Below are 23246 nucleotides of genomic sequence, written 5' to 3'. Positions count from 1 at the left end.
CTTATATGTATCATTATATATGTATACTACTTCCTTCTAGTATTTAAAAGCCCTTATATGCAGTGGCGTCTCCAGCTTTCAAATTTAGGGGGGGCACATGGGGGGACAGGGACAAAAGTAGGGGGGCAACGATAAAATGCATATATATATATATATCCTGGGGACCTTTACTACGACCCCACAATGGGCCCTTTCACATGTTCTGCAGTGAGCTCCCTTCCTACTGTATTGGGGTCCCCCAGGGTGGCAGAAAACAAGAGATATATGTCACCAGCATACCAAGAAAATATAAGGGTCCAAAGCAGTGGGAGAACTATCAGGGTTGCAAAGGTTGTCTTGCCTCCGGGCCCTGGTGTTCTGCCACTGTGGGGTTCCCCAGCCTCCTCTTGCTGTCCTGCCCCTGCTATTGACAGCGCTGGTCTGGCATCTCTTGGAATTTACAGGCTGGTCCTCCTGTCCTAAGGACGGGAGAAATCAGTCTGTTATTTCAGTAACTGAGAGTCCTGGTGGAGTCCTTCCTGCAACTCGCTCTTCTCCCTGCCGCTCGCATTATGCAGTGTCAGCGAGCAGGGGAGGGGGGAGGAATCACCCGCAGGAGCTGACTGGGGACTCTCTCCCTCTTAGACATTAATTTTTTGTAAAAAAAAAAAAAAAAAAAAATTTTTTTTTTTTTTGGGGGGGCACATGGTAGGGCACAGCATAATGTTGGGGGGGGGGGGTCAGGGCCCCCTCTGGCCCCCCCCCTAGGGTCGCCATTGCTTATATGTGTTTGGCTCATGCATTTAGGTCATCTGGTATATATATATATATATATATATGCACTTTAGTTAGTCCCATCCACTTCCCTTCCCCCTTTGTTTATCACAGCGCAATCACCATCTCCTATATTTATTTATGCTCAATCTGTCTGTTTGGATCAGTCTGCAGGTGTTGCAGCAGTGTTCTTCTAGTATAGGCCTTTTTAACAGCGCAGGCAGGAGTTATTTAGATACGTCCTTGAGTCATTGTAAGCAATGGCGTCCCTAGGGAGGGGGCCAGAGGGGGCCCTGACCCCCCCCCCCCCAACATTATGCTGTGCCCCACCATGTGCCCCCCCCCAATAAAAAAAGAAAAAAAAATATTTTTTTTTACAAAAAATCAATGTCTAAGAGGGAGAGAGTCCCCAGTCAGCTCCTGCGGGTGATTCCTCCCCCCTCCCTCTGCTCGCTGACACTGCATAATGCGAGCGCTCACACAACCACGGCCGCCGATCTGATCCTTCCCCTGCATCCTCGTTGGCAGGGAGAAGAGCGAGTTGCAGGAAGGACTCCACCAGGACTCTCAGTTACTGAAAAAACAGACTGATTTGTCCCGTCCTTAGGACAGGAGGACCAGCCTGTAAATTCCAAGAGATGCCAGACCAGCGCTGTCAATAGCAGGGGCAGGACAGCAAGAGGAGGCTGGGGAACCCCACAGTGACAGAACACCAGGGCCCGGGGGCAAGACAACCTTTGCAACCCTGATAGTTCTCCCACTGCTTTGGATCCTTATATTTTCTTGGTATGCTGGTGACATATATCTCTTGTTTTCTGCCACCCCGGGGGGGGCCCAATACAGTAAGAAGGGAGCTCACTGCAGAACATGTAAAAAGGGCCCGTTGTGGGGTCGTAGTAAAGGGCCCCAGGATATATTTATATATCTATAGATATATAGATCTATAGATCTATATATCTATAGATCTATAGATATATATATATATATGTGCATTTTATAGTTGCCCCCCTACTTTTGCCCCTGCCCCCCCATGTGCCCCCCCTAAATATGAAAGCTGGAGACGCCACTGATTGTAACTCTGTGATTTAGATACATTGTTGAGTCATTGTAAGTCTATGATTTGGATACATCCTTGTAAGTCTGCGATTCGGATAAATGATCGAGTTGCAATTCTTCGCCTTCTCTATGTGTGAAATTATCTGGATAAAGTCTAATTAGTTTCACATTTTGGACACAACAATAGCGAGAACGCGCCGGCAGTGTGAAGTGTCGGCTTTTCAGATTTGTGCCGTTCAGATGTATTCAGCGGAAGATATGACCGCCTGGTAACCATGGCAACCCTCCACAACTAGGCCATGTCAGCTCCCCCCCCCCCCCCCTGTGCCAAGCGGCCCAGGAAATCAATAGCCGCGCTGATTGGTGGGGAGCGTCACGACGTGACAACGTGTTTTTCACCTTTGTCTAATTACCCCCCCCCCCCCAGTGTCACGTCTCTGCTGTTCACTATGAGCGTCGGAGGTCACAAGTATGACGCCATTGTTGTGGGCCGGATGTGACTAACATGGAGGGAAATAATCTCAGGAAATGTGTCCATCGTGCAGCCAATCAGAATCCTCCACAACATACATTGTAACAGTTTTTTGCAGATAAGATACATGGCAATCAAGTCCCGCCTCTCACCAGCTCCGACCCAGACCCCGCCCCCATCCAGAGAAACTCCACCCAAAAAAAAACAAAGACAGTTGTGTCAAAGTGGATCTTCAACCAAAACTTCAACCGAACTCTGTCCGGCTTTGACTTCCATCTGGGGCTCCATTGAGTAGCTTTCCATGATGTCATTTCCTGTCATGGTGGTGACATTGTTATTGTGACTGGGAGTGCGGAGGAATCTTCAGGTAGAACACAAAGGGGCGTATTCAAAAAAAGAATCGCAGTCTTGTGAATACCGTCAAAAATCGAATGTTACTTCGAGGTGAATGTATTCTCCGGGTCGGATGTTCTTCATTCATACAGAATAGTGTGGATCAGAAAAATAACGCATTATGTCCACTAGATGGCGCCTACCAACTTCAAACCCTTATTTAGTATGATTGTCAGCACCATCTAGTGGTCATAATGTGGTATTTTCCTGAAGTGCTCCTTTCTAATCAATGACAGACATCCGATCCGGGGAAGAAAATAGCCAATAAGATTTCATTCTGCCCCCAAACACACAGAATGAATGTGCAAATATCGCTACAAATACATTTATATAGCTCTGACATATACCGCAGCGCTGTACAGAGATCACTGAGCCAATCACATCAGTCTCTGTACCAGAGGAGCTTACGCTCTAATGTCCCCTCCCCCCACAGTCACATCAGTCTCTGTACCAGAGGAGCTTACACTCTAATGTCCCTTCCCCACAGTCACATCAGTCTCTGTACCAGAGGAGCTTACACTTTAATGTCCCCTCCCCCCACAGTCACATCAGTCTCTGTACAGAGGAGCTTACACTCTAATGTCCCCTCCCCCCACAGTCACATCAGTCTCTGTACAGAGGAGCTTACACTCTAATGTCCCCTCCCCCCACAGTCACATCAGTCTCTGTACCAGAGGAGCTTACACTCTAATGTCCCCTCCCCCACAGTCACATCAGTCTCTGTACAGAGGAGCTTACACTCTAATGTCCCCTCCCCCCACAGTCACATCAGTCTCTGTACAGAGGAGCTTACACTCTAATGTCCCCTCCCCCCACAGTCACATCAGTCTCTGTACCAGAGGAGCTTACACTCTAATGTCCCCTCCCCCACAGTCACATCAGTCTCTGTACAGAGGAGCTTACACTCTAATGTCCCCTCCCCCACAGTCACATCAGTCTCTGTACAGAGGAGCTTACACTCTAATGTCCCCTCCCCCACAGTCACATCAGTCTCTATACAGAGGAGCTTACACTCTAATGTCCCCTCCCCCACAGTCACATCAGTCTCTATACAGAGGAGCTTACACTCTAATGTCCCCTCCCCCCACAGTCACATCAGTCTCTGTACCAGAGGAGCTTACACTCTAATGTCCCCTCCCCCACAGTCACATCAGTCTCTGTACAGAGGAGCTTACAGTCTAATGTCCCCTCCCCCACAGTCACATCAGTCTCTATACAGAGGAGCTTACACTCTAATGTCCCCTCCCCCACAGTCACATCAGTCTCTGTACAGAGGAGCTTACAGTCTAATGTCCCCTCCCCCACAGTCACATCAGTCTCTATACAGAGGAGCTTACACTCTAATGTCCCCTCCCCCCCACAGTCACATCAGTCTCTATACAGAGGAGCTTACACTCTAATGTCCCCCCCCCACAGTCACATCAGTCTCTGTACAGAGGAGCTTACACTCTAATGTCCCCTCCCCCACAGTCACATCAGTCTCTGTACCAGAGGAGCTTACACTCTAATGTCCCCTCCCCCCACAGTCACATCAGTCTCTGTACAGAGGAGCTTACACTCTAATGTCCCCTCCCCCCACAGTCACATCAGTCTCTATACAGAGGAGCTTACACTCTAATGTCCCCTCCCCCCACAGTCACATCAGTCTCTGTACAGAGGAGCTTACACTCTAATGTCCCCTCCCCCACAGTCACATCAGTCTCTGTACAGAGGAGCTTACACTCTAATGTCCCCTCCCCCACAGTCACATCAGTCTCTGTACAGAGGAGCTTACACTCTAATGTCCCCTCCCCCCACAGTCACATCAGTCTCTATACAGAGGAGCTTACACTCTAATGTCCCCTCCCCCACAGTCACATCAGTCTCTGTACAGAGGAGCTTACACTCTAATGTCCCCTCCCCCCCACAGTCACATCGGTCTCTATACAGAGGAGCTTACACTCTAATGTCCCCTCCCCCCACAGTCACATCGGTCTCTGTACAGAGGAGCTTACACTCTAATGTCCCCTCCCCCACAGTCACATCAGTCTCTGTACAGAGGAGCTTACACTCTAATGTCCCCTCCCCCCACAGTCACATCAGTCTCTGTACAGAGGAGCTTACACTCTAATGTCCCCTCCCCCCCACAGTCACATCAGTCTCTGTACAGAGGAGCTTACACTCTAATGTCCCCTCCCCCCACAGTCACATCAGTCTCTATACAGAGGAGCTTACACTCTAATGTCCCCTCCCCCCACAGTCACATCAGTCTCTGTACAGAGGAGCTTACACTCTAATGTCCCCTCCCCCCCACACATCAGTCTCTGTACAGAGGAGCTTACACTCTAATGTCCCCTGTGGGAGAGGGAGTAATATCAGTTCATGGCTCTGTATGCAGTACTCGGTATGTCCTCCAGATGGCGGTGTAGCGCTCAGCTCCGGGTGGAGATATGAAGGGCGGAACTAATGTTCTCAGATTTCCGGGTCCCGGGGACAGTATTGGGCGGTGCACAGGCGGACGGAAGTGGGGCGGAAGTAGAGCGGAGTCAGGTGACAGAGTATTGGGATGATGGCGGCGCTCCGGGGGAATGGGTTGGCGGTCTGCGCTGCGCTCGTCTTCCTGCTGCTGGTGACGGTCCGGTCCGAGGATAAGGATGACAAGGAGGGGAAGGTGAGAGTCCGACATATCCTACACCGGGGGACCGCCCCTATTTTATAGTCTCCTCCCCCATCTCAAAGTCCCCTCCCTATATACACTGAGACCCCTCCCCCATCTGAGAGTTCCCTCCCTATATACACTGAGACCCCTCCTCCATCAGAGTCCCCTCCCTATATACACTGAGACCCCTCCCCCATCAGAGTCCCCTCCCTATATACACTGAGACCCCTCCCCCATCAGAGTCCCCTCCCTATATACACTGAGACCCCTCCCCCATCTGAGAGTTCCCTCCCTATATACACTGAGACCCCTCCTCCATCAGAGTCCCCTCCCTATATACACTGAGACCCCTCCCCCATCAGAGTCCCCTCCCTATATACACTGAGTCCCCTCCCCCATCTCAGCGTCCCCTCCCCCATCTCAGCGTCCCCTCCCTATATACACTGGGACCCCTCCCCCTATATATATGTACAAGTCTCCCATAAACATTCCTGACAATATGCAGAGACGGGATCATTTCTCAGAATGGCTCCGCCTTTTTTAATCATAAAGCCCTCCCAGAGCTCCGCCCAGTGACTTATCCTCCTTACTATGATGTCACAATGTCGGATTATTTGTAGTATGAGAATTATTGTGCAGAAAATCTTCCTCTTCTCTGTATTGCAGAAAAATGAAGACGTGCGCTGCAAATGTATCTGTCCTCCGTACAAGGACAAACCCGGGAAGATCTACAACACCAACACCACCCAGAAAGACTGGTGAGTGGAGGAGGGGCAAGGAGATTGGCGGGGAGCGGTAAAGGGTTGGTGAGGAGCGGTGGGGGATTGGCGGTTAGTGGTGAAGGGTTGGCGAGAAGTGGTGGGGGATTGGCAGGGGTCAGTGGAGAATTGGTGGGGAGCGGTGAAGGGTTGGCGAGGAGCAGTGGGGGATTGACGGCAGTCGATGATGAATTGGCGGGGAGCGGTGAAGGGTTGGCGGGGGTCGGTGGAGGAGATTGGCAAGGAGCTGTGAAGGGTTGGTGGTGTTGGTGGAGGAGATTGGCAAGGAGCGGTGGAGGATTGGTGGTATCGGTGGAGGAGATTGGCAAGGAGCGGTGAAGGGTTGGCGGGGAGCGGTGGAGGAGATTGGCAAGGAGCGGTGAAGGGTTGGTGGGGGTCGGTGGAGGAGATTGGCAAGGAGCGGTGAAGGGTTGGCGGGGGTCGGTGGAGAATTGGCAGGGAGCGGTGAAGAGTTGGTGGGATTGGTGGAGGAGATTGGCAAGGAGCGGTGGAGGATTGGTGGGATCGGTGGAGAAGATTGGCGGTAGTAGTTCAGAGGTAAACCAGGCAGGGCTGATAACACTGCGGGGGGCTCAGGACAGTAAATTGTGTTGGCACTTTATTCACCCAACATATGCAGTTCTGTGTAACATTTGACTCTCCTCTCCCCTCCAGTGATTGTCTCCATGTGGTCACCCCCATGCCGGTCCCCGGTGCAGACGTGGAGGCGTACTGCCTGCGCTGTGAGTGCAAATATGAAGAGCGGAGCTCCATCACTATTAAGGTTGGTGGTGTAGGATCTGCTATATTTAACCCCTTCTTGGGCCACCATACATCTGTGTCCCCGTTAGAGTCCGCCCGCCCACTTGTGGTCCCCGCCAGAGTCCGCCCGCCCACTTGTGGTCCCCGCCAGAGTCCGCCCGCCCACTTGTGGTCCCCGCCAGAGTCCGCCCGCCCACTTGTGGTCCCCGCCAGAGTCCGCCCGCCCACTTGTGGTCCCCGCCAGGGTCCGCCCGCCCACTTGTGGTCCCCGCCAGGGTCCGCCCGCCCACTTGTGGTCCCCGCCAGAGTCCGCCCGCCCACTTGTGGTCCCCGCCAGAGTCCGCCCGCCCACTTGTGGTCCCCGCCAGGGTCCGCCCGCCCACTTGTGGTCCCCGCCAGGGTCCGCCCGCCCACTTGTGGTCCCCGCCAGGGTCCGCCCGCCCACTTGTGGTCCCCGCCAGGGTCCGCCGGCCCACTTGTGGTCCCCGCCAGGGTCCGCCGGCCCACTTGTGGTCCCCGCCAGGGTCCGCCGGCCCACTTGTGGTCCCCGCCAGGGTCCGCCGGCCCACTTGTGGTCCCCGCCAGGGTCCGCCGGCCCACTTGTGGTCCCCGCCAGGGTCCGCCGGCCCACTTGTGGTCCCCCGCCCGGGTCTCCCCGTCCCCCCTGTGGTCCCCCGCCCGGGTCTCCCCGTCCCCCCTGTGGTCCCCCGCCCGGGTCTCCCCGGCCCCTCTGTGGTCCCCCCGCCCGGGTCTCCCCGGCCCCCCTGTGGTCCCCCGCCCGGGTCTCCCCGGCCCCCCTGTGGTCCCCCCGCCCGGGTCTCCCCGGCCCCCCTGTGGTCCCCCCGCCCGGGTCTCCCCGGCCCCCCTGTGGTCCCCCCGCCCGGGTCTCCCCGGCCCCCCTGTGGTCCCCCCGCCCGGGTCTCCCCGGCCCCCCTGTGGTCCCCCCGCCCGGGTCTCCCCGGCCCCCCTGTGGTCCCCCCGCCCGGGTCTCCCCGGCCCCCCTGTGGTCCCCCCGCCCGGGTCTCCCCGGCCCCCCTGTGGTCCCCCCGCCCGGGTCTCCCCGGCCCCCCTGTGGTCCCCCCGCCCGGGTCTCCCCGGCCCCCCTGTGGTCCCCCCGCCCGGGTCTCCCCGGCCCCCCTGTGGTCCCCCCGCCCGGGTCTCCCCGGCCCCCCTGTGGTCCCCCCGCCCGGGTCTCCCCGGCCCCCCTGTGGTCCCCCCGCCCGGGTCTCCCCGGCCCCCCTGTGGTCCCCCCGCCCGGGTCTCCCCGGCCCCCCTGTGGTCCCCCGCCCGGGTCTCCCCGGCCCCCCTGTGGTCCCCCGCCCGGGTCTCCCCGGCCCCCCTGTGGTCCCCCGGCCCCCCTGTGGTCCCCCGCCCCCCCTGTGGTCCCCCGCCCCCCCTGTGGTCCCCCGCCCCCCCTGTGGTCCCCCGGCCCCCCTGTGGTCCCCCGCCCGGGTCTCCCCGGCCCCCCTGTGGTCCCCCGCCCGGGTCTCCCCGGCCCCCCTGTGGTCCCCCGCCCGGGTCTCCCCGGCCCCCCTGTGGTCCCCCGCCCGGGTCTCCCCGGCCCACTTGTGTTTTTGTCAGAATCTGTGCTACACAGGAGATAACATGAGGTATTCTGCCCCCTGCAGGTGACGATTATCATCTACCTGTCCATCCTGGGCCTCCTCCTCCTCTACATGGTGTACCTGACCATGGTGGAGCCAATGCTAAAGAGGCGTCTGTTCGGACATTCTCAGCTCATACAGAATGATGACGATGTTGGGGTAAGTAGCGTGAATTCCATCACCTATCACTGAACTTTCCATCCCTTGAGGGACACAGGGATTCAGAAACAGGCGGGTTATACTGCCACCTTCAGGTAGGTTGGGACACTGGCAGATAGAAGTTGTAAACCAGCCTCATTATGGCCCCTCCTTTACCCAGCATGCCCCAGTTTTTGCTCGTGTCCTATGAGGTTGGATGCCTTTCCTTCAGCTTCGTTGATGAAGCCTTCCCTGCCTGGGGAACCTCTCCGATGTTCCCTCTATATGGGTCGTTCTTCTACGCAGGTAAAAGGTGTCTGTAGATAAAAACTAGCTGTGCAGCTTTGACTGAAGTTCAATAATGAACTTGCTATTGGTGTCGGCCATTGAGGTACCTTCCGAATCCTATCCAGACTGATGGTATCATCCTGTCCTGCCTTGTTACTAGGACGTTACTAAGACACTCCCAGCCATTACTGCTCACCCCCGTCATCTCAGGAGGGAGCTCTCATTGGATAATGCCCTTGTTATAGGTGTAGGCCATTTACGTCCCTCTCGAAGCCTAGCCAAAAAACTCCCAAGGATGGCATCCTCCCACCCTGCCTTGTTGCTACGATGTTGCTAAGACATTTTCAGCCATCACTGCTCATCCCCCATTATCCCAAGAGGAAGCTCTCATTGGATAATGCCCTTGTTATAGGTATGTTCTTTTTTTTTTATTTCCCAGGGAGTTTTTTTGGTAAGGCTTCGTGAGGTACCTAAATGGCCTCCACCTATGACAAGGGTTGAAAGTTCGCTCTTGGAAAAGTGGGTGTGAACAGTAATGGCTGGGAGTGTCTTACCAATGTCGTAGTACCAAGGCAGGACAGGATGAGGCCATCTCTGGGAGTTTTTCGGTTAGACTTCGGGAGGATCTTAAATGGCCTACACCTATAACAAAGGCATTGTCCAATGAGAGCTTGCTCTTGGGATGGTGGGTGTGAGCAGTAATGGCTGGGAGTGTCTTAGTAATGTCCTAAGCACCAGGGCAGGACAGGATGATGCCATCTCTGGGAGGTTCCCGGCTAGACTTCGGGAGGAACCAAGACACTTTTAACCATTACAGCTCATCCCCATTATCTCAAGGGCAAGTTCTCATTGGATAATGCCCTTGTTATAGGTGTAGGCAATTTATGTACTTCCCGAAGCCTAGCTGAAAAACTCCCCAAGGATGGCATCGACCTGCCCTGTCTTGTTGCTAGGACGTTGCTAAGACACTCCCAGCCATTACTGCTCACCCCCACCACCATCACAGGAGGGACCTTCCAAACCACCCCCCCCTGCACATGTGTGGTCTCCACAGTCGCAGCATCACTTAGCTCAAGACTACTGCGTTAGGGGATAGAGAGAGCGCATGCGAGGGGGTGTGAATCAGTAAGGGAGTGTCCTTAGTAACGTCCCAGCAACAAGGCAGGGTGGGATAATGCTATCCTTGGGAGTTTTTTGGCTAGGCTTTGGGAGGAACCTAAATGGCCTCCACCTATAATTATCCATTATCCAATGAGAGCTCGCTCTTGGGACGGTGGGTGTGAGCTGTAATGGCTATGAGTGTCTTAGTAATGTCCTAGCACCAAGGCAGGACAGGATGATGCCGTTTAAGGGAATTTTTTGGCTAGGCTTCGTGAGGTGCATAAATGGCCTACACCTATAACAAGGGCATTGTCCAATGAGAGCTCAATCTTGGGAAGGTGGGTGCGAGCTGTAATGGCTGGGAGTGTCTTAGTAACGTCCCAGCAACCAGGCAGGACAGGATGAGGCCATCTCTGGGAGTTTTTTGGCTTGACTTTGGGAGGAACCTAAATGACCTACACCTATAACAAGGGCATTGTCCAATGAGTATTGATAATAAATTTGACCTTGCACAATTCCCCTAATTAATTATTCAATGAGATTTCACTCCTGCGATAGTGGGGGTGAGCTATAATGGCTGGGAGTGTCTTAGCAACATCCTAGCAACAAGGCAGGGTGGGATGATGTTATCTTCTGGGAGGTTTTTGGCTAGACTGTGGGAGAAACCTAAATGGCCTACACCTATAACAAGGGTATTATATAATGAGAACTCATTCTGTGATAGTGGGTGTAAGCAGTAATGCCTGGGAGTGTCTTAGTAACAAGGCAGGACAGGATGATGCCATCTCTGGGAGTTTTTCGGCTAGACTTTGGGAGGAACCTAAATGGCCTACACCTATAACAAGGGCATTATCCAATGAGAGCTCGCTCTTGGGATGGTGGGTGTGAGCTGTAATGGCTGGGAGTGTCTTGGCAATGTCTTAGCAACAAGGCAGGACAGGATGATGCCATTTCAGGGAATTTTTTGGTAAGGCTTCGTGAGGTACATAAATGGCCTACACCTATAACAAGGACATCATCCAATGAGTATTGATAATAAAGTGATCTTGCGCAATTCCTCTATTGCTTCTTTGTATAATCGCCTTAAAAACGATGATGGGTAACAAATAATGAATATAATAAATCATTAGTGAATAAAGCCGAATGATTCACTGAACTGACAAAGTGTCCGAGTGATCAATAAAAATGTGTAAAGTCCTCCCAACGATCGCAGTGCTTTCACCAATCGCCTCGGTGCTCCCAGAACTCTCACCTCATAACTGTGAATAGAAAGCCTTAGGGACAGATAAATGGGCTGGTGATCCTTCCTTGGTGTATTCCTTTCCTTTATCTCCTCTGTATGGGATCCAGGCTCTTGAAGTACCGCTAGCGACTCCAAACCACATAAGGGAATGAAATGGATAGAATTCCTCCCATAGTGTGAAATAATTTAAAATAGGCAATTTATTAAAAGACAATTGGATGCTTACATCGATAGAAGTTACAAAAGCTCATAAAAGCTGAAACAACGGCGTTTGATCGTCTCTCGCGTCACTTCCGGACCGCTGTTCACTCCGGCCACGCCCTATCATAAACACGTTTAATTATCCAATGAGAACTCGCTCCTGTCATAGTGGGGGTGAGCTGTAATGGCTGGGAGTGTCTTAGCAACATCCTAGCAACAAGGCAGGGAGGGGGCGGGATGATGCTGTCTTTTGGAGGTTTTCGGCCTGGCTTTGTGAGGAACCTAAATAGCCTACACCTATAACAAGGGCATTATCCAATGAGATCGCTCTTGGGATGGTGTTAGTGAGCAGTAATGTCTGGGAGTGTCTTAGCAACATCCTAGCAACAAGGCAGGACGGGATGATGCCATTTCTGGGAAGTTTTCGGCTAGACTTTGGGGGAAAGCTAAATGGCCCACACCTATAACAAGGGCATTATCCAACGAGAGCTCGCCCTATGATAGTGGGTGTAAGCAGTATGAGCTAGGAATGTCTTAGTAACAAGGCAGGGCAGGGTGATGCCATCTCTGGGAGTTTTTCAACTAGACTTTGGGAGGAACTTAAATAGCCTACACCTATACCAAGGGCATTATCCAATGAGAGCTCGCTCTTGGGATGGTGGGTGTGAGCTGTAATGGTTGGGAGTGTCTTAGTAATGTCCCAGCAACCAGGCAGGACAGGATGATGCCATCTCTGGGAGGTTTCCAGCTAGACTTCGGGAGGAACCTCAATGGCCTACACCTATAACGAGGGCATTATATAATGAGAGCTTGCTCTGTGATAGTGGGTTTAAGCAGTAATGGCTGGGAGTGTCTTAGTAACAAGGCAGGGCAGGATGAGGCCATCTCTGGGAGGTTTTTGGCTTGACTTCAGGAGTAACCTCAATGGCCTACACCTATGACAAGGGCATTATCCAATGAGAGCCTGCTCTTGGGATGGTGGACTGAGCTGTAGTGGTTGGGAGTGTCTTAGTAACAAGGCAGGACAGGATGAGGCCATCTCTGGGAGGTTTCCTGCTAGACTTCGGGAGGAACCTAAATGACCTACACCTATAACAAGGGCATTGTCCAACTTTAGTCAAAGCCGCACAGTTTGTTTTCATCTACAGGAGCCCCTTATCCCCAATAGGCATTTTTTTGGTGAACTAACCCTTTAAATCCCAGTTTGGTGCGGCTCTCCATCCTATTTTTTTATTTTTTTTTTTTTAGTTCGGTAGTTTTCTTTTGTCACTTGAACCTCTTTGCAGGCACGTGCGGGGGATCTCTCATGACCCCGAGATAATAAAATAGCCCCCCCTCCCCCCCCCCCCCCATCTGGTGTTTACAAAGCAGTTCCATGAGAAGACAATGGCCGCGCCTCCCCGTCTCCGGATTGAATTCCTGTTGATAAAATTAAAAACCGGTAACCCGATCCCCCTTTATCGGAAAACCTCCGCCACCTGCCGCTTGTTGTGTAAACTCCCGAGTGACAATGGGAGAGATGACGCCGCCGAGGGGCACCGCCGCCTCCCGTCACCTCCGTCCGATGACACCGATATAAAATATCAGGAAATGCCATCTGACTGGCTCCTGGGTCCACACATCATCTTTCATTTTTTTTGACCAGTTTTCTGTTTAACCCCCTCCCTGCCCGTCCAAACGTCTCCCAATAGAGTTCTGAACGTGGGATTGGCTGTTCCAGCGGTCATGTGATAGGGAGCCGGTTCTGCCATCACCAGTGGGACTGGAAAAAGATCTTTTTCACAGCTCAGCCTCTCTGTCGGTAACACACAGAGGGGGGGAGGGGCTGTACGGGGCCCTTGGATTCCTAATGAAGGCCTTGGTTTAAGGTCATCGGGGGGGGGGGGGGACAGTTGGGGGCCACATTTGATTTTTATTATCCTTAAACCACTGGGGGCCACAGATGGGAAGCGAGAGGGCTACATGGGGCCCGCAATACACATGTGTGATGGCTGGTGGGCGGCAGTGCATGCTGAGACCTGTAGTTCCTCAGTGACGTGTCTAAAGGTATGACACAAGTCCGGGCGCCGCGCCCTCCGCAGGTGCTGCCAGGACAATACAAAACCCTCCGTGTGTTTACCCTCATTTGTCACCCGTGTCACCCGTGTCCTCACCCCGCACCCTGCTTCCTGGTAACCCCTTCATGGCTTTCTGTGCAGGAGTGCGCTCTTCAGGAAAATAGAAGCAGAATAAAATTTAAATCCTCAATACCCCCCCCCCCCTTCAGTCTTGCACAGATGTACTGGCTCCTCTCCTGAACTTAAATGGCTCTGATATTTCACTGCACACTGTGAGCTTCTCACATTGTACGTTAGAAGCTGCAGCAAGTCGGATAAAACCCCGCCCTCATTTCCTGGCTGGAGGACGTCCAGCATCATCTAGTCCGGGGGTATTGAATTAAAGTTCATAGAGGTCCAGCCAGTAAAATATTGCTCCAGCAAAGGTCCAAATCGCATGTTTGTGCGATGACTCTAATCTTTCACATCACGGAAAGAGACTAGAGAACATACCCGACCCACAGAGCAATATGTGCAGGGCTGACATGAACTCATTACGATTGCACCCCCACCCATCGGCACAGCGCGGCCCGATATAAAATAAGGGTCAAGACTTCATTTTCCTGCATTTGTGGCGGGTGGGGCAGCCAAATAAAATGAACAGGATGATGTCCGCGCAACTGCGCATGCACTGATCTGATCTAAGCCTCATCACAATCCTGTTCTTACATTCAGCATCCTCAGTACCTCCTTCACATCAAAGTTCCCCCCTCAGCCCCCCATTACTGTCCTCGGCTCTCCCCCCCTCAGCCCCCCATTACTGTCCTTGGCTCTCCATTATTGTCCTCAGCCTCCCTGTTACTGTTCTTAGCCCCCCCCCCTCACATTACTGTCCTCGGCTCCCCCATTACTGTCCTCAGCCCTCTAATACTGTTCTCGGCTACCCCCCCACTCCAAATTATTGTCCTCAGCCCCCCCCCCCCACATTACTGTTCTCAAGTACCCCCCCCATCTCTCATATTACTGTCCTCAGCCCCCTAATACTGTCCTTGGCTACCCCCCCCTCCAAATTACTGTCCTCGGCTCCCCCATTACTGTCCTCAGCCCCCTAATACTGTTCTCGGCTACCCTCCCCCCCTCCAAATTATTGTCCTCAGCTCCCCCCCCACATTACTGTTCTCAAGTACCCCCCCCCCCCCCATCTCTCATATTACTGTCCTCAGCCCCCTAATACTGTCCTTGGCTACCCCCCCCCCTCCAAATTACTGTCCTCAGCTCCCCCCCATCTCTCATATTCCTGTCCTCAGCTCCAGCCTGATTACTGTCCTCAGCCCCCCCCCCCCCCATATTACTGTCCTCAGCACCCCCCTGATTACTGTCTTTAGCCCCCCATTACTGTCCTCAGCTTACCCCAGTTGCCTATGCAAATACGAATGCATTACTGTCCTCAGTTGCCCCCCTCACATTACTGTTTTTACCTCCCCCCCCGTTTACTGTCCTCGGCCCTCCCCCGTTTCTGTCCTCCAGCGTTACGTATGCAAATACAAATGTATTACTATGCATTACTGTCCTCAGCTGCCCCCTCACATATTACTGTCCCCAGCTGCCCCCCTCACATATTACTGTCCCCAGCTGCCCCCCTCACATATTACTGTCCCCAGCTGCCCCCCTCACATATTACTGTCCCCAGCTGCCCCCCTCACATATTACTGTCCCCAGCTGCCCCCCTCACATATTACTGTCCCCAGCTGCCCCCCTCACATATTACTGTCCCCAGCTGCCCCCCTCACATATTACTGTCCCCAGCTGCCCCCCTCACATATTACTGTCCCCAGCTGCCCCCCTCACATATTACTGTCCCCAGCTGCCCCCCTCACATATTACTGTCCCCAGCTCCCCCCTCACATATTACTGTCCCCAGCTCCCCCCTCACATATTACTGTCCCCAGCTCCCCCCTCACATATTACTGTCCCCAGCTCCCCCCCTCACATATTACTGTCCCCCAGCTCCCCTCTGTTTACTGTCCTCCGCTCCCCCCAATCTGTCTGAATTTTCTCCTACTTTATCCACTTTCAGGCGATCCCTGAAAACTCATCTCTTCAGAGAAGCCTATCTGGCCCCCACCTAACAACTGTACATTTATCTTCTCAATCAGCACATCACCCACAGTTATTACCTCTTGTATCTCTGGACCTTCCCTCTTAGATTGTAAGCTCTAAGGAGCAGGGCCCTCTGATTCCTCCTGTATGGAAGTGTATTGTATTTGTACTGTCTACCCTCAAGGTGTAAAGCGCTATGTAAACTGTTGGCGCTATATAAATCCTGTATAATAATATATAATAACTGTCTCAGCCCTCCACCTATTACTGTCCTCAGCCCCACCCTGATTACTGTCCTCAGCATTATCTATACAAATGCATTACTGTCCTCAGCCCCCCATTACTGTCCCCAGCCCCCCATTACTGTGCTCCGCTTCCCCCCCTTACATTACTGTCCTCAGCCCCCCATTACTGTCCTTAGCTCCCCCCCCTCACATTACTGTCCCCAGCCCCACATTACTGTGCTCCGCCTCCCCCCCCTTACCTTACTGTCCTCAGTCCCCCCATTACTGTCCTAAGCCCCCCCATTACTGTCCCCAGCCCCCCATTACTGTGCTCCGCCTCCCCCCTACCTTACTGTCCTCAGCCCGCCCATTACTGTCCTTAGCTACCCCCCCTCACATTACTGTCCCCAGCCCCCCATTACTGTGCTCCGCCTCCCCCCCCTTACCTTACTGTCCTCAGCTACCCCCCCTCACATTACTGTCCCCAGCCCCCCATTACTGTGCTCCGCCTCCCCCCCTTACCTTACTGTGCTCAGCTACCCCCCCTCACATTACTGTCCCCAGCCCCCCATTACTGTGCTCCGCCTCCCCCCCTTACCTTACTGTCCTCAGCTACCCCCCCTCACATTACTGTCCCCAGCCCCCCATTACTGTGCTCCGCCTCCCCCCCTTACCTTACTGTGCTCAGCTACCCCCCCTCACATTACTGTCCCCAGCCCCCCATTACTGTGCTCCGCCTCCCCCCCTTACCTTACTGTCCTCAGCTACCCCCCCTCACATTACTGTCCCCAGCCCCCCATTACTGTGCTCCGCCTCCCCCCCTTACCTTACTGTCCTCAGCTACCCCCCCTCACATTACTGTCCCCAGCCCCCCATTACTGTGCTCCGCCTCCCCCCCCTTACCTTACTGTCCTCAGCTACCCCCCCTCACATTACTGTCCCCAGCCCCCCATTACTGTGCTCCGCCTCCCCCCCCTTACCTTACTGTGCTCAGCTACCCCCCCCTCACATTACTGTCCCCAGCCCCCCATTACTGTGCTCCGCCTCCCCCCCTTACCTTACTGTCCTCAGCTACCCCCCTCACATTACTGTCCCCAGCACCCCATTACTGTGCTCCGCATCCCTTCCTTACATTACTGTCCTCAGCCCCCCATTACTGTTCTCCCGCCCCCCCTACATTACTGTGCTCCGCCCCCCCCTTACATTACTGTCCTCAGCCTCCTTCCTCTCACGTTACTGTCCTTAGCTACCCCCCTCACATTACTGTGCTCAGGCTCCTCCCCCTCACATTACTGTCCTCAGCTCCCCCCCCCCCCCTCACATTACTGTCCCTAGCCTCCCATTACTGTGCTCTGCTGGCCCCCCCCCCCTTACATTACTGTCCTCAGCCCCCCATTACTGTCCTTAGCCTCCCGCATTACTGTCAGCTTCCCATCCCCCCCATATTACTGTCCTCAACTGCTCCCCCCACAGCTGGTCCTACCTTACACAAACGTGGTGGAGGGTGGGAGCTGCAAACTAGTGATTGGTTGCTAGCACTGCCCTGCATCCTGGCAACCAATAACCTGTTTGTTAACTCGGCAGCCCCTGACCTCTAACCACAGCTGTCCTGCCCCCCCCCCCGCTGTTGCCTCTTTGAGAATGGCAGAGGTGAAGGCTGCTGGGCAGAGTGGCTCCTCAGTGACCGGATCACAGCGGTCCGGATGGGACATTTACTCGGTCCGGATGTGCACCGCGGTCCGCCATTTAGTAGTGCTTGATCTAGTCCTTTCCTCCCCAGCCTGACTGTCTCCGGTCCCGCCCCCTTTCAGTTCTTCCTATCACGGAGGCTCAGCATCACATGTGGGCGTTACCTATGCAAATACAAAACACTAAATGTAATGAAAACACTAAAGAGGTTTTATCTTTCACAGCACAGGATACCGTTCACATCTCCGCTGTTAGAACAGAATTTGATTGACTTGACACTCCGCTTTTCTCTACACTAACCTCCCTTGTGTTCTCTTCCCCCAGCAGGACCACCAGCCCTTCGCCAACGCCCACGACGTCCTCGCGCGATCCAGGAGCCGCGCCAACGTCTTAAACAAAGTGGAATACGCCCAGCAGCGCTGGAAGCTGCAAGTGCAAGAACAGCGCAAGTCCGTGTTCGACCGCCATGTTGTTCTGAGCTAAAGTGGGTGCCTGGCAGAGGAAGACGCCGCTGCCCGCCGTTCTGATCTCCCGTCTTCCCGGTCACGTTTATCCTCCCCGGCGGTCGCACGTTGTGTACCTCCCACTCGGGGGGGGGGTTTCCTGTGGACATTTGATGGACTCCATCCTGCCAAAGCTCCCTGCGATGGCGTTGTATATACGCGGAGTTCTCATAGAGAGGATTAATATATTCTCGTCCCGCCGCGGATGTAATATTGTACTTTGCGCTTGTTTTGATTTTTCGCCTCGTTAGTCCCTCCCTCGTGATGCCGACATCTTTGTTAATTATTTGGTCTCCCGCAGATGAGCTGGCTTCATGAAACGAGGAAATAAAGTTGCAAACAGGTTTCTGCTACAAGACTGGAACAGAACTGACGCGTTTCTGTAATGCATTCCTTTTGTGCGAAACGCGTAAGCGCTAGCTGTCTGAGGTTTTTGGGTTTTTTTCTGCCTCATTAGCCCCTTCCTCGTGAACCCGACATCTTCATTAAATAAAGGACTTGGGGGTGTCACTTTGTAGCTCACACTCCTGCCATTGGGTTCATATCTGCTCAGCTGCCCGTGGGCTCTCCGCCCGCCTCCCACAGGCTCCTCCATGACGCATCTTTTCCTGTTTACTAATTGGGTCCCCGCCCCCCATGGATGAGCTGGTATTTCATTAAACGAGGAAAGAAAGTTTGAAACAGTTTTCTGCTATACTATAAGACTGGAACGGACCAGACACCGGGCTACGGTTTCAGTAATGTATTGCTTTTTGTACAAAACGCGTAGCTGTCGGAGTTTTGGTAAATAATGGGCTGTGGTACATGATGGGGGAATCTTAGTTTGTTGCCACCAAAGGTTTAAGTACTTAATCGCTGCCAACTGAACCCTTAAGGGTTAATAGTGTTCCCAGATGTCTTTGCAAACTACAGAACCCCCCCCCCCCCCATGTTATGGAGGTAAACTATAATTCCAATCTAAACCTAACCAGTTTTAAAAATGCCCCCCCACCCAATCCTAACACTTATGCTGACTACCCTGTGTAAGAAAGATCTATATACTTACCTGTTCTCAGCCCGCTCTTGTGATCTACCCGGTGGTAGCCAGCGGCGGCTGCAGGGGAGAAGAGAGCGTGCTAACAACAGCTGAGAATTCCAGAAGCGGTGATGTCATTCATAGGCTCCTATGTACCATCTGCTTTGTTTTTTTTTTTTTTTTTGTGCTCCCTCCTCTCCCCTGCAGCTGCTGCTGACTGACACAGATCATGAGACCGGGCTGAAAATAGGCAAGTATGTACATTTTCTTACACAGGGGAGTCAGCATAGGTGTTAGGAGGGGGGGAGGGTACATTTTTTAAGACTAGTAAGGTTCAGGCTGGAATTCTACTTTTTAAGGGGGAGGGAGGGGGTCTGTAGTCTTGTCCCAGAGTGACAACGTTTCTCCACCAAATACTTTGGTGAATGAGCGTTGTCACCCCAGGGCAGGAAGTGTGTTACTGGCAGGCCGGCAAGGGGGTTCAATCCCTACATCTTTAATGTTATCTTCATATATAGGTTGTAAAATAAGACGTGTTCTCGCCCCCCCCCCCCCCCCCCCCCCCCCCCCGACCTAAATTGCTTTTTTCTGCAGAAACTTTAATTTGGCGTGGCTGTGCATGGCTCCGCCCACCTAGCCCGGGAATGTAAAGAATTATTACAAATCTGCCACCCCCGGCTGTGCACCTTACCAGTGATTCCCTCCCCTCTCTTCAGCGGTTCAAGCAGCGCCCCCTGCTGGTCCGTATTTCTAGAACTGAGGTCGGGGAAAGGCTTTGCCACCCGCGGCACGCTGATTGTAGGCGTGATGCCCTGCAGGGGTCCTTGCAAAATAATTAGCAGTACTAAAGTCAGGCAGCCAGGAAACTGGCATTTCCGGAGTAGGTCAGCCCCGTAATTCTCCCAGTAGAGGTTTCCTTTAACTTCTTTCAACACCAAGTCGATGTCACCGATCGATAACTGCTTCTTAATCTGTATTGTACAGCATTCCCCCCCCCCCCCAAGAGGGGAGGAGCCAATGCAAAGAGCGACGCCTTCCCCAGAAACCATAGACTATAAACCTCAGTGAGAGCTCCGCCCCCCTCCGTGGCCTCCCACAATGCACCTCTCTCTACTGGCATGTTGGGTGAGCATGCAGCTTCAATCGTCCCCAGACACACAGGCACTCCTCCCAACTCCCTGTAGATAAATGGTTTCCCTTCTGATTATATATTGTGAATGTGTCTGTCTACCCAGAATTTCCTCCTCCCCTCCCCCCTTCCTCCCCTCCCCCCCATACATTGTAATTGCACTGAATCAACCGAAGAGTCATTTTTCAGATTTTGTAACTTAATGATTAATAAATTGGAGAAAAACCGTCACCTGACTTCCTGTCATTCATTCTGATCTATATTAGAGTGTAAGCTCCTCTGTACAGACTGATGTGACTGTGGGGGAGGGGACATTAGAGTGTAAGCTCCTCTGTACAGAGACTGATGTGACTGTGGGGGAGGGGACATTAGAGTGTAAGCTCCTCTGTACAGAGACTGATGTGACTGTGGGGGAGGGGACATTAGAGTGTAAGCTCCTCTGTATAGAGACTGATGTGACTGTGGGGGGGAGGGGACATTAGAGTGTAAGCTCCTCTGTATAGAGACTGATGTGACTGTGGGGGAGGGGACCTTAGAGTGTAAGCTCCTCTGTACAGAGACTGATGTGACTGTGGGGGAGGGGACATTAGAGTGTAAGCTCCTCTGTACAGAGACTGATGTGACTGTGGGGGGAGGGGACATTAGAGTGTAAGCTCCTCTGTACAGAGACTGATGTGACTGTGGGGGGAGGGGACATTAGAGTGTAAGCTCCTCTGTACAGAGACTGATGTGACTGTGGGGGGAGGGGACATTAGAGTGTAAGCTCCTCTGTACAGAGACTGATGTGTGGGGGGAGGGGGACATTAGAGTGTAAGCTCCTCTGTACAGAGACTGATGTGACTGTGGGGGGGGGGGACATTAGAGTGTAAGCTCCTCTGTACAGAGACTGATGTGACTGTGGGGGAGGGGACATTAGAGTGTAAGCTCCTCTGTACAGAGACTGATGTGACTGTGGGGGAGGGGGGATTAGAGTGTAAGCTCCTCTGTATATAGACTGATGTGACTGTGGGGGAGGGGACATTAGAGTGTAAGCTCCTCTGTACAGAGACTGATGTGACTGTGGGGGAGGGGACATTAGAGTGTAAGCTCCTCTGTACAGAGACTGATGTGACTGTGGGGGAGGGGACATTAGAGTGTAAGCTCCTCTGTATAGAGACTGATGTGACTGTGGGGGGAGGGGACATTAGAGTGTAAGCTCCTCTGTACAGAGACTGATGTGACTGTGGGGGAGGGGACATTAGAGTGTAAGCTCCTCTGTATAGAGACTGATGTGACTGTGGGGGGAGGGGACATTAGAGTGTAAGCTCCTCTGTATAGAGGACTGATGTGACTGTGGGGGAGGGGACATTAGAGTGTACAGAGACTGATGTGACTGTGGGGGAGGGGACATTAGAGTGTAAGCTCCTCTGTATAGAGATTGATGTGACTGTGGGGGGAGGGGACATTAGAGTGTAAGCTCCTCTGTACAGAGACTGATGTGACTGTGGGGGAGGGGACATTAGAGTGTAAGCTCCTCTGTACAGAGACTGATGTGACTGTGGGGAGGGGACATTAGAGTGTAAGCTCCTCTGTATAGAGGACTGATGTGACTGTGGGGGGGAGGGGACATTAGAGTGTAAGCTCCTCTGTACAGAGACTGATGTGACTGTGGGGGGGGGGGACATTAGAGTGTAAGCTCCTCTGTACAGAGACTGATGTGACTGTGGGGGAGGGGACATTAGAGTGTAAGCTCCTCTGTACAGAGACTGATGTGACTGTGGGGAGGGGACATTAGAGTGTAAGCTCCTCTGTACAGAGACTGATGTGACTGTGGGGGAGGGGACATTAGAGTGTAAGCTCCTCTGTATAGAGACTGATGTGACTGTGGGGGAGGGGACATTAGAGTGTAAGCTCCTCTGTACAGAGACTGATGTGACTGTGGGGGGGAGGGGACATTAGAGTGTAAGCTCCTCTGTACAGAGACTGATGTGACTGTGGGGGAGGGGACATTAGAGTGTAAGCTCCTCTGTACAGAGACTGATGTGACTGTGGGGGGAGGGGACATTAGAGTGTAAGCTCCTCTGTACAGAGACTGATGTGACTGGGGGGGAGGGGACATTAGAGTGTAAGCTCCTCTGGTGCAGAGACTGATGTGACTGGTTCAATGATCTCTGTACAGCGCTGCGGTATATTTCAGAGCTATATGAATGTATAATAATAATAATAATTGTGTGTCTGTGGGGATTGGGTCAAGTGGGGGCGCCGGGTCACATTACCCCCCCCCCCTCTTGCTCAGATCCAGCAAACCATCAACAGCTTCTTGTATTATTAATGAGGGTAAATAAACACGGTAATGCCGGCGGTGGGCCGCTGAGCCGCCTCTCCGTCTGCCGTTTTTTGTTCTGTTTGCTTTGCTCTGTTTGCTGTTCACACTTCTGGAATCAGTTCGGAGATCCCGAGCGATTATTTCTGTATACACAACTTTCCGCTTTGTCCTGCGATGTATAAAATGATGGTGGTTCTCGTCTGTCCGATGGAGAGAGAGAGACGGATCTGCCGCTATTTCCAGGTAAGTCCTGACCCCAGGATGGGGGTTGGGGGGGGGGGGATATCCTGTGCCATTACTGAGCTGCCGACCATCTCTACAGATTTTTGATTTTAAGGAAACGATAAGCAAGGAATGTTTTTTTTTTTATACAATTTTCACACATTTACTGCTTTTGCTGTTCCATATTTCCATAGAGGTATTGCATTAGACTGATTTGCCCTATTTTGCGCAGTTGTATAGAGGAAAAGCAAAAAGCAGAATGTCCATTCAGGTAAAAGTCACCGAAAGCAAACCAGCAAATTCAGTGAACTGTTTTTTTTTTTTTTTTTTTTCCTGTATGTAGCTCACACATCTGAGCTCATGAAAATATGATGCAAAAAAATGTGAATGCCCCCTCTAGTGGCCAACTGTAAAATAAAAAAAACAAGACAATCAGAACAAAGTCCACCAGGAAGAAAAATAATCAGAATCCACTATAGGAATGTAGAAGAAATGATATAGATCCCGTCACCTTCACCCAATATAACTGACCTTACCATCAGTGTGTGGGTTATACACATAAACTGCATTCAGGTAATGACAAAGAAGGATCCTTCCAGCTTTAATAGCATTCCAC

The 23246-nt window shown here is 52.7% G+C and overlaps 1 protein-coding gene across 2 annotated transcripts; it reads left to right on the top strand.

The window, feature by feature from the left end:
- The first annotated feature begins 5137 nt into the window (after positions 1-5137).
- Positions 5138-19531, top strand: TMEM9B (TMEM9 domain family member B). Of its 2 annotated transcripts, none has more exons than XM_073603979.1 (5): positions 5138-5324; positions 5979-6070; positions 6746-6854; positions 8461-8595; positions 17784-19531. In XM_073603979.1, exons 1-5 carry the CDS (start codon positions 5220-5222, stop codon positions 17937-17939), a joined length of 597 nt encoding a protein of 198 aa, XP_073460080.1. In that variant the 5' UTR covers positions 5138-5219; the 3' UTR covers positions 17940-19531. The 2 variants fall into 2 exon arrangements, with proteins under 2 accessions (XP_073460080.1, XP_073460079.1); XM_073603978.1 differs by having other exon boundaries at positions 17781-19531.
- Positions 19532-23246: the final 3715 nt, after the last annotated feature.

The sequence above is a fragment of the Aquarana catesbeiana genome, linkage group LG11 (genome assembly GCF_042186555.1).
Source record: "Aquarana catesbeiana isolate 2022-GZ linkage group LG11, ASM4218655v1, whole genome shotgun sequence".
NCBI lineage: Eukaryota > Metazoa > Chordata > Amphibia > Anura > Ranidae > Aquarana > Aquarana catesbeiana.
This window is presented reverse-complemented; position numbering and strand designations above follow the sequence as displayed.